General features: G+C 57.9%; 2 protein-coding genes across 3 annotated transcripts in view; both read left to right on the top strand.

Moving 5' to 3' along the window:
- Positions 1-1,221: 1,221 nt before the first annotated feature.
- FASTKD5 (FAST kinase domains 5) lies at positions 1,222-10,507 on the top strand. Of its 2 annotated transcripts, none has more exons than XM_029062574.2 (2): positions 1,222-1,302; positions 8,098-10,507. In XM_029062574.2, exon 2 carries the CDS (start codon positions 8,135-8,137, stop codon positions 10,376-10,378), a length of 2,244 nt encoding a protein of 747 aa, XP_028918407.1. In that variant the 5' UTR covers positions 1,222-1,302; positions 8,098-8,134; the 3' UTR covers positions 10,379-10,507. The 2 variants fall into 2 exon arrangements, with proteins under 2 accessions (XP_028918407.1, XP_028918408.1); XM_029062575.2 differs by lacking the exon at positions 1,222-1,302 and adding an exon at positions 1,436-1,558.
- Positions 1,242-11,048, top strand: part of UBOX5 (U-box domain containing 5) — a 28,804-nt gene continuing 18,997 nt past the window's right edge. The window contains exon 1 of the mRNA XM_039911727.1: positions 1,242-1,302. The gene's annotated coding sequence lies outside the window, so the exon portion shown is untranslated. The remainder of the gene's footprint in view (positions 1,303-11,048) is intronic.

The following is an 11,048-nucleotide window of genomic DNA, read 5'->3' as shown; positions in this document are numbered from 1 at the left end:
CTCAGTGGAAAGAGCCCAGACTTGGGAGTCAGAGGTCATGAGTTCGAATCCCGGCTCTGACGCTTGTCAGCTGTGTGACTGTGGGAGAGTCACTTCACTTCTCTGTGCCTCAGTTCCCTCATCTGTAAAATGGGGATTAAGAATGTGAGCCTCATGGGGGACAACCTGATGACCCTGTATCTCCCCCAGCGCTTAGAACAGTGCTCTGCACATAGTAAGCGCTTAACAAATACCAACATTATTATTATTATTATTATAGTAAGTGCCTCCGCCACTTGTCTACTGCGTCACCTTGGGCAAATCAGTTCCCTTCCCTGGGCCTCAACTCCCTCCTCTGTCAAATGGGGATTAAGACCGAGAGCCCTGTGTGAGACCTGGGCTGTGATGACGATGGTATTTGTTAAGCACGTACTACTACGTGCCAAGCACTGATAATAATAATTTTGGTATTTATTAAACGCTTCCTGTGGGCCAGGCACTGTACTCGGTGCTGGGATGGGGACAAGGAAATCAGGTTGGCTACGGTCCTCATTTTACAGATGAGGTAACTGAAGCCCAGAGAAGCAAAGTGACTTGCCCAAGGTCCCGCAGCAGCCAAGTGGCAGAGCAGGGATTAGAACCCAGGACCGTCTGACTCCCAGGCCCGGGCTCTTTCCACTAGCCGTGCTGCCGTGTCCAACCAGATTAGCCTGTAATAATAATAATGATGTTGGTATTTGTTAAGCACTTCCTCTGTGCAGAGCACTGTGCTAAGCGCTGGGGTAGATACGGGGTCACCAGGTGGGCCCACGTGAGGCTCACAGTTCATCCCCATTTGACAGATGAGGTCACTGAGGCCCAGAGGAAGTGAAGTGACTTACCCACAGTCACACGGCTGACTAGAGGCAGAGCCGGGAGTCGAACTCAGTCTCTACCCCAGCGCTTAGAACGGCGCCTGGCACATATTAAACGCTGAAGAAATACCGCACTTACGATTACGTTGTTATTATTATTATCCTCACCACCAATAAATCCCACCACAAAGCAAGGGCACTTACTGGTCCCCAGCCGGCGAGTCCGCCCCCTAGCGGGCCGCCGGCAGCGGCTCGCAACCTGAAGGCGAACGCGACGGCGCTTGGGCTTCGGGGGCTTCCGTCCCGCCCCAGGAGGCGGAAGTAGCCGAGGGCGGCCGGCCGGAAGTCGGGCTCGGCCGGGCTGAGGAGCCGCCGCCCCGGGCGCTGCCGCCGTCCCCGCCGCCGTCCCGGGAGCCGGCGCGGCGGCGGCCGCCGTGTCCTCGGGGCCGCTGACCCCCGCCGGGCTCAGGTGAGCACCCTGCGCCGGACGAGCCGCAGGGGCGCGGCGGGGACCCCCGGGTCCTCCCTCCCCGCCCCCTCAGGCGCCGCGAAGCCGCTGGGGGGCGCGCGCGGGCCCGGCCCCGCCCCCCGTCCTCGTGCTCGCGCGCGCGCCCGGGAGGGCCAGGTGACGCGACGACGGGCCGGCGTCCTGAGCGAGCGACCACCAGGGGGCGCCCGGGCCTGGGAGGCAGGAGGAGGGAGGGCCTCATCTTCCAGTACTTACGGTAGGTGGGAAGCGCTTACCGTGGAACCGTGTCGGTGGCGTTTATGGGAGCGCTTGCTGCGGGCCGAGCACTCCGCTAAGCGCTGCGCCGTATTAAGCGCGGGCGGGGGTCGAGACAAGATCATCGTTAGAGAAGCAGCGTGGCTCCGTGGAAGGAGCCCGGGCTTGGGAGCCAGAGGTCGTGGGTTCGAGTCCCGGCTCTGCCCCTTGTCAGCGGGGTGACTGCGGGCCAGTCACTTCACTTCGCGGGGCCTCGGTGACCTCGTCTGGAAAATGGGGAGGAAGACGGTGAGCCTCACGTGGGAAGCAGCGGGGCTCAGTGGAAAGAGCATGGGCTTTGGCGTCAGAGGTCATGGGTTCGCATCCCAGCTCTGCCACTTGTCAGCTGTGTGACTGTGGGCAAGTCACTTCACTTCTCTGGGCCTCAGTTACCTCGTCTGTAAAATGGGGATGAAGCCGGTGAGCCCCGCGTGGGACATCCTGATTCCCCTGTGTCTGCCCCAGCGCTTAGAACAGTGCTCGGCACATAGTAAGCGCTTAACAAATACCAACATTGTTATTATTATTACAACCCGATGACCCTGTATCTCCCCCAGCGCTTAGAACAGTGCTCCGCACAGCGTAAGCGCTGAATAAAGACCAACAGTATTATCATCAAGATTCTGTTTATTGCTCTGGTTTCTGTCCGTCCGTCCGTCTGTCTCCCCCGGATTAGACCGTGAGCCCGTCAATGGGCAGTGACCGTCTCTGTCTCTTGCCGATTTGAACATGCCAAGTGCTTAGTACAGTGCTCTGCACATAGTAAGCGCTCCATAAATGCTATCGAATGAATGATCATCAGGTCGGACCCGGTCGGTCCCAGTCCCACTTGGGGCTCACGGCCGTCACCCCCATTTTACAGAAGAGGGCACTGAGGCCCAGAGAAGTGAAGAAGTGAAGGGATTTGCCCAAGGCGACCTGATTGTCTTGTGTCTAGGACAGCGCGTGGCACGTAGTGAGCGCTGACAAATACCACAGTTGTGGTTATAATAATAATAATAATAATGATGCTTGAAATTGGGTTATTTGGAGAAGCGGCAGGGCGTAGTGGGTAGAACCCGGGCCTGAAAGTCGGAAGGTCATGGGTTCTAATCCCCACCCCGCCACTACTCTGCTGGATGACCTTGGGCAAGTCACTGTGTGCTAAGCAGTGAGGGAGGCACAAGCAAATCGGGTTGGGCATAGTCCCTGCCCCGCGTGGGGCTCACGGTCTTAATTCCCATTTTTTTACAGATGAGGTAATTGAGGAACAAAGAAATGACTTGCTCAGGTTCACACAGCAGACGAGTTGGTGGAGCTGCGACTAGAACCCAGGTCCTTCTGACTCCCGGGCCTGGGCTCTGTCCACTAGGCCCTGCTGTGCCAGGCCCTGGGTTAAGTGCTGAGAGAGATCATCAGGTTAAACACAGTCCTTGTCCCACATGGAGCTCACAGTCTTGACCCCCATTTGACAGATGAGGTCACTGAGGCATAGAGAAGTGAAGTGGCTTTTAATGGTATTTGTTAAGCACCTACTGGGTGCCAGGCGCTATACTAAGTGCTGGGGTAGATACAAACCAGTCAGGTTGGACACAGTGCCTGTCCCACATGGGGCTCACAGTCACAATCTTCATTTTACAGATGAGGTAAGGGAGGCACAGAGAGGTGAAATGACTCACCCAAGGTCACACAGCAGACAAGTGCTTGGTTGGTTTCTCACCTTCAAGCTTCAATAGTATTCAATAAATACTATTGAATGAATTGGGATTAGAACCCTAGTCCCCTGACTCCCAAGCCTGCACTCTTTACTTCAGGCCAAGCTGCTTCTCCTTTGCTGTACTCTTCCAAGTGCTTAATATAGCAGTCTGCCCATGGCCAATGCTTAATAAATACCGTTGGTGATTGAATTGTTTCCGCGGGCAGAATCTGCCTCCCTGATCCCAATCCAAGGAGAAATCGAGGGTCCGGTGGGACAGAGAACTAACAGGTGTTTGTGGTTTTGAAGCCTGGGAGAGCCCTGGGCCACTTTATATAAGGGCAAAATCATCTTTTTAAAGGGTATCTGTTAAGTATTTACCGTATGCCAGACATTGTACTACGCACCGGGCAGATACCAGACAATCGGGTTATTCATTCATTCATTCAATAGTATTATTTGAGTGCTTACTATGTGCAGAGCACTGTACTAAGCGCTTGGAATGGACAATATGGCAGCAGATAGAGACAATCCCTGCCCAGTGACGGGCTCACAGTCTAATCGGGGGAGATAATACAGTCCATATCACAGTCTAAGTAGAAGGGAGAATAGGTATTGAATTCCCATTCTGCAGATAAGGAAATGGAGGCCCAGAGAAGTGGAGTGACTTGCCCAGGGTCACCCAAAAGACAAGCGGTGGAGGCAGGATTAGAACCCAGGCCCTCTGACTCCCAGAACCAAGACCCAGGCCTCGGACTGGCTTCAGCCCCCGATTGTACTAGCCAGAAGAAGGCCGGGTTCACTTCCAGGGTGTTTACTGGCTATACGTGGCTGTCTCAGAGCTTCTGGGAAATGCAGGGGATTCTCCTAGCCACCATTTTGTAGCCTCCTGCCTTGAAACTTCCAAAATGAAATGTGGGGTTACAGGGACTTAATAATGACAATAATATTAATGGCATTTGTTAAGCGCTTACTATGTGCCAGACACCATATTAAGCCCTGGAGTGGATACATGCATTTTTAGTTGACGTAGTCCTTATCCCAGGTGGGGCTCACAGTCTCATTTCCTATTTTACAGGTGAGGAAATGGAGGCACAGAGAAGTAAAGTGGCTTTAAGTGAATTTATTGAGGGCTTACTCTGTGCAAAACACTGTACTAAGCGCTTGGGAGAGTACAGTAGAACAATAAACAGACACATTCCTGCCCACAACAAGTTCACAGTCTAGAGGGGGAGGCATTAACATAAATAGAAAAATAAGTAAATTACAGATATATACAGCTATGTACATATGTCCTGTGGGGATGGGAGGGAGGATGAATGAAGAGCGGCAAAGGAGGGAGTGGGAGAAGAGAAGAGGGCTTAGTCAGGGAAGGCTTCTTGGAGGAAATGGGCCTTCAATAAGGCCTCAAAGTAGGGGAGAGCAATTATCCATCTGATATGGGGGGGGGGCATGCGTTCCAGGCCAGAGGTAGGATGGGGGCGAGAGGTCGGCGGCGAGACAGCCGAGATGGAGGTACAGTGAGAAGATTAGCGTTAGAGGAGCGAAGTGTGTGAGCTGAGTTGTAGTAGGAGAGTAGCAAGGTGAGTAGGAGGGGGCCGAGGGGATCAAGTGCTTTAAAGCGCTTAGTCCATTGCCCTGCACACAGTAAGCTCTCCGTGGATATGATTGAATGAATGAATGAATGAATGAATGAATGAATGAATGAATGATTTGGAAGTTGGGCCTGGTCCGGGCAGCAGTTTACCATGCTCCCCCCGGACCATGGGGCCCCATCTCATTTTGTCTAATCTCACTCCCCTGGGGAAGGGGATAAGTATCGCCTAGCCTGGTCATGGGGTGGCCATTTTGAGAGACATTCACCGACTTCCGGTTGAGGAATCCTTCCAAGGTAGTCTCTTGGATCGGGTGTCCGACCTACATAAATGGTTGTTAAAGACCCGCAGGTCTCCCCGTGCCAGTCAGAAGGACGTTCGCTTGAGGTGGCTACCTCCGGCCGAAGTCCGACGGGAATTGTAAATCGTCGCCTCACTCCTCCGCTGCCCTCTCGTCTTTTAGATGAGGATGGAGGACGCCACACGTTCTTGGTTTCTCACCTTCAAGCTGCCAGGCCTGTTCCGAACGGAGGCGGCTTTTCCTTTCACAGCCTCTGCGTCATTAACGACTGACACGCTTCCCTTTTCGTGCTCCGTGGGTAGAAGCTGACGGGAGCGGGAGCAAAAAAAACCTCCATTTTGGGTTACGGAAAATTTTTCCAGCCGGGCCCTCGGGTTCGGGATTTTTTGTAGAATTGATTCTGGTGAGGTTCCTGCTAATCGGGGCAGCCCCCGGAAAGAGGAACCATGTGCCAGGTAGCATCATAATAATAACGATTATGGTATTTAAGGGTTTATTATGTGCCGGACACTGTACTGAGCGCTGGATTGGGCTCAAAAAATCGGGTTGGACACAGTCCCTTTCCCACCTGGGGCTCACAGTCTCAATCCCCGTTTTACAGATGAGGGACCTGAGGCCCAGAGAAGTGAAATGAGGTGCCGAAGGTCACACAGCAGATAAGCGGCAGAACTGGGATTGGAACCCATGACCTTCTGACTCCCAGGCCCGGGATTTATCTGCTGTGCCACGGCACTCTCTCTTTGGGAGACCCGGTTCCTTCCCTCCAAGTTTCTACTGGAGAAATCAGGCCTGTCATTGGTAGTCCCGATAATAACTAATAATTGTGGTATTTGTTAAGTGCTTAGTGTGTGCCAGGCAGCGTACTAGTGCCGGGGTGGATACGAGAAAATCGGGTTGAACATAGCCCATATCCAACCTGAGGCTCACAGTCTCACTCCCCATTTTACAGATGAGGTCACTGAGACCCAGAGAAGTGAAGTGATTTGCCCAAGGTCCCTCGGCAGACAGGTGGTGGTGGGGATTAGAACTCACAACCTCCTGGCTCCCAGGCCCATGTTCCCTCCACTACACCGTGCCGCTTCTCCCAGGGAGCCTGCGGAAACCTCTGGGTTCAAAGCACTGGGCGGTGGAACGGCTCACCCCGCCCTTTGCAGGTGCTGTTTATTTCGCGTAACCGCTCTCTGTTCAGTTGATGATGATGGTATTTTGTTCAACCGCGTGGCCTGCTCAGAAACACATGCCTCGTGTAGGCGGGGAGAGTTGACCGTCTCTTCGGTGCAGAGGGACTGTGTGCGGGTGTCCTCTCAACGCGAGGTCCCTCATGGGGTCTTCTCTGGGACTCCCACCGTGGTTTGAGAAGAACGAGGGTGGGGTGGGGGACCGGGGGTCTGGTCTGGCCATTGCCGCTGATCAGCTGGGTCCCTCTAGGGGAGAAATAGCCACTCTCCCCCAAGAGAAGGAAACGGGGCCACATCGACGTGGGTTGGGCACAGGGAAGATCTTTCTGGCTCTTGGAGTGAATGCCCTGGTACGGGCACCAAGGAATAGTGTGGAGCCTCCATCCCTGGCATCTCCAAGGAGAGCATACAGGTGCCCATCTAGCCTCTCACTTGCCCAGAGGTAGGGCCTGAACCAGTGATCCTCCTCCGGCTCTTCATTTAGGCTCTGGCCGGGCAAGAGAGGTGTTTGTGAAGCGCTTACTAGGGGATGAGGACTGTACTAAATGCTGAGGTGGTTACCAGATGGTCGGATCAGCCCAGTCCTTGTCCTTCAGGGGGCTAAGAGTCTGAGTGGTGGCTGTGTGTGTGGGTGTTTGGGGGCGTGGGGGGGTGGGGGGGTGGAGAGAGAGAGAGAGAGTGGTGGAGGGATAGAGAGAGAGAGTGTGCGTGTCGGGGTAGAGTGTGTGTGTGTGTGTGTGTGTGTGTGTGTGAGGGAGTAGAGAGAGTGTGTGTCTAGGGAGATAGAGGGTGTGTGTGTGTGTGTGTTGGCCGGAAAGTGTGTGTGTGTGTGTGTGTATTGGGAGAAAGTGTATGTGTGTCGGGGAGGGGAAGGGGGGGGGGCGGGGGGGGCGGTGTCCGTCTGTCTATCCTGTGAGGCGGGGCCTGGTCCAGCTGGAGCCCGAGGCCACGCGCTCACCAGGCTGGCCCACTGTTCCGCACTGTCGTTCCCATCCTCTGCCTAGTGGGTCGTCCCCCTTCCCCTCGCTGGACCCCCTGTGCGGCGACGCTCCCCCAAGTGACCGGTCACTTGGGTCCCTCTGGGTTTCCGCCCGGCCTCAGCTCCTCCCCGCCTCTCTGGAATTCCCAAATCCCACCTTCCCCGGAACTCAGCTCATCCGTCCTCTTGTCGGACCGCCCCTGGGGCTTCTGTCCATGATGCTGTGGAATCGGCAGTCTGAGGACCTTAGGGGCCGCCCCCAGCCGGCCTCCGACTTGGGCCACAGCATTTTTCAGACCCTTCCTTAGTGCTGGAGCAGACTCTTGAAAACCCTGCCCCCCTTCCAAAGTCACCACTTAATAAGAGTAATAATCATAATAAGTGCTTACTACATGCCAAGCACTGTTCTGAGTGCTGGGGTAGATACAAATTAAGCAGGTGGGGCACGGTCCCTGTCCCACATGGGGCTCACACTCTCAATCCCCATTTTCTAGATGAGGGAACTGAGACCCAGAGAAGTGAAGTGACTTGCCCAAGGTCACCCAGCAGACAAGTGGTGGAGCCGGGATTAGAACCCAGATCCTTCTGCCTCCCAGGCCTGGGCTGTATCCACAAGGCCACGCTGTTTGCCCGCCAGCAGGCCCGGGGGGGACTGTCTGTGGCACATCTCCCATCCCCCGCAAGGGTCTGGGGACGGGGGGTTTGGGGGTTCGGTTCTGAGATACCCCCGGATGAGGGGGCAACCACTCATTCTTCATCTACCCTTTTTTCAGTACCTGCCACCTGTTCTGACCCTGTAGCTTGCGACCCATGGCGGCTGCGATCTTGCTCCGGAGATGGCCGGGGCACGTGAGCCGAGCACCTGGGTTTCCGGCGTCCGCCTCCCCCCGGGCCGGGAAGAGACCGGCTGTCCAGACCCGACGCGGTTGCTCCCGGACCCCCGAACGGCTCAAACAGGAGAGTGGAACCGGGACCACCGCCAAGAGGCCGGACCTCCTGGAGTGGCTCGGGCCGCACACCCCTCCAGCCCGCCCGACTCTTGAGCGAGGACCCGCCGGCAGCCCGGCCAGTGGGCCCAGGGCGGGCACGCGCCACGGTGGCCCCCGCGGGCTGACGCGGACCAGGAGCTCCCTGCCGGGCCTTGGCGAAGCCACGGTGGAAGCCTTCGACTCCTTCGAAGACCCCCGGGCCTTCTTGCGGCAGAGGCCCGAATATCGGCGTCACAGCCACGACGGGTCGGAGCCCCCGGAGACCCTCCCGCCTGAAGACGCGGAGCTGATCCTACACCGAGCTGCCGTCCGGCCCGGCCCTCTGGAGCCCGAGGCGGCCGCCCACCTCCTGGGCCGTCTTAGCTGCCTCCCAGAGGAACATCGCGCCACTCTGCTGCACCGGACCGGCTTCGCTCGGCTGTGCCACCTCGGCGCCGAAAGTGCCCGACTCTCGGAGGCGCCCCAGCTCCTCGCCGTCCTGGAGGCCTTCATCCGTCTGAGGGTCCCCCCGACGCACCCCGTCCTGAGAGCGTACGAGACAGCCTTCTGCCTTAGGGCCTGGGACATGACCCTGGATCAGCTCCTGCTCGGAGCCGACCTGTGGCGGTGCCTGGGGCGGAGCGTGCCCCACTACCTGGGGATCTGCTTCAGCTACCTGCACGTGCACTGGCACGAGCTCTCCCCGACCCAGCTGGTCCACCTTGTCTACCTCATCGGGGAAGGCCGGCACGGGCCTCCGGACCTGATGCGGAAGCTGGAGTCCCTGGTGGCGAAGCACCTGAGCCAGTTGAACCTGGAGGAGGTCGGGGCCATCTGCCTGGGTTTCTTTAAGTCCAGCAGCAGCCTGTCAGACCACATCATGCGCCGGATCGGGGACAAGGCTGCGGCGGGCATGGAGGAGCTGAGCAGCTACGCCCTGGTCAACACCATGAAGATGCTGCGTTTCACTCACGTGGACCACCTGGCCTTCCTGGAGCGGTTCAGCCAAGTGGCCCCCAGGCGCATCCCCTCCCTGGGCATCCAGGGAGTCATGCATCTGACCCTGTCCTGCTCGGCCCTGCGCTACCGGGATGAGGGTGTGCTGGATGCCGTGGCGGCCTCCCTGCCCTGTCGGGCGGCCCGCTGCCGGAGCAAAGACGTGGCCAAGTTCCTGTGGTCGTTCGGGGTCCTGAGCTACGAGCCCCCCGACGCCGAGGGGTTTTACTCGAGCCTGCTGGAGCAGCTGCACTGGAAGATGCCCGAGTACAGCAGGTACCCGGAGCACCTGCTCACCGGCCTGCTGGGCCTGGCGTTCGCCCGACGCTTTCCGGCCCCCCTCCTGGATTTTGCCCTCAGCCCGGAGTTCGTCAGGCTGGCCCGGGGAAGCAGCAGGTTCGAGCTCACCAAGGAGCTGGTCACCCTCGACGGGGCCGTGGGCGTCGAGTGCCCGGACTATGGGGGCAACCGCCTGGCGGTTGACCTGCGGCGGGAGTGGGCCGAGAAGCTGTGGGAGTTGGCGAGGCAGGATATGTGCTCCAAGCCCGAGTTCCTGGAAGCCCTGTTCTTGCTTGAGACTGTGCTGGGCGGACCCCAGCACCTCCGGCACCACATGATCGCCCCCCACACGCGCTCGTCGGACGTGGAGGTCCGGCTGGACGCCGACAACCGGCCGGTCCCTTTCAACCGGGAGTCCCGGCCGGCCGGGGAGCTGCCAAAGCCCAAGCTGAAACCGGAGGGGGTCAGTCTCACCGACGAGCTGGTGGAGCGGCTCCTCAAGGGGAAGTCGGGGGACCCTTCCCCAGCTAGCGAACGGCCGGAGGAGGAGGACGATGGGCTCGGCCTCCGGGCTGGCCCCGCCCCTGCCGGGGTGAAGCTTGCCATCCAGGTGACCCACCGGAACCAGTACTGTTATGGCACCAGGCAGCTCCTCGGGTTGCACGCTATGAAACGGAGGCAGCTGCGCCAGCTGGGCTATGCTGTGGTGGAGGTGCCCTTCTGGGAGTGGGTCCCCCTGCTCCGCCAGCCCCGGGCCGTGAAGCTGGCCTACCTCCACGAGAAGGTGTTCGGCTCCACTCTCCGGAGCTGATGGGCACCCGGGGCGGGGGAGCCGATGCGATGGACTTGGACACCGTCCCCGGCAGCGGGTCTGGCGACGGTAGATCGAGGGCGTGAGAGTGGCTCGTTCCGTCAGTAATAAATGGTTCAATCTTTTCCAGTTAATTCCCGTTTCTGGTGGGGCCAACTGCTGGGGTCGGGTGGGGAGGCATCCGTTCTCCCCAGACATACACACATATGCATGCACGTGCACCTGGTGTCGCCCGGTGTCGCCCGGGGACAAACCCAAGTGCTTCTTTAAGGCCTCCTGAGCTGCTGGCTCTTCTTAGATATGGGGTTTCCATGTGCCGACGTGTTGCGACTTGCGTCCGTTGATGATGTGACCCGTTTCCGATAGATCACGCGGGGCCATCTCCCTCTCCCTGTCTCCCTGGGACTGTCCCGGCTCATCCACCCAGGGCTGTTCTGGGAGGGATTCTTCCAGACCGGCCGAGCGGGCATCAAACCGGAGGGGCTGAGTTGGGAAGGTTGAAAGGCAACATGGTGCAGTGGATAGAGTCCGGGCCTGGCAGTCAGAAGGTCATGGGTTCTAATCCCGACTCTGCCAGTTGTCTGCTTGGTGGCCTTGGGCAAGTCACTTCACTTCTCTGGGCCTCAGTTCCCTCATCTGTAAAATGGGGATTAAGACTGTGAGCCCCACA

The sequence above is a fragment of the Ornithorhynchus anatinus genome, chromosome 4 (assembly GCF_004115215.2).
Source record: "Ornithorhynchus anatinus isolate Pmale09 chromosome 4, mOrnAna1.pri.v4, whole genome shotgun sequence".
NCBI classification, from domain to species: Eukaryota; Metazoa; Chordata; class Mammalia; order Monotremata; family Ornithorhynchidae; genus Ornithorhynchus; species Ornithorhynchus anatinus.
This window is presented reverse-complemented; position numbering and strand designations above follow the sequence as displayed.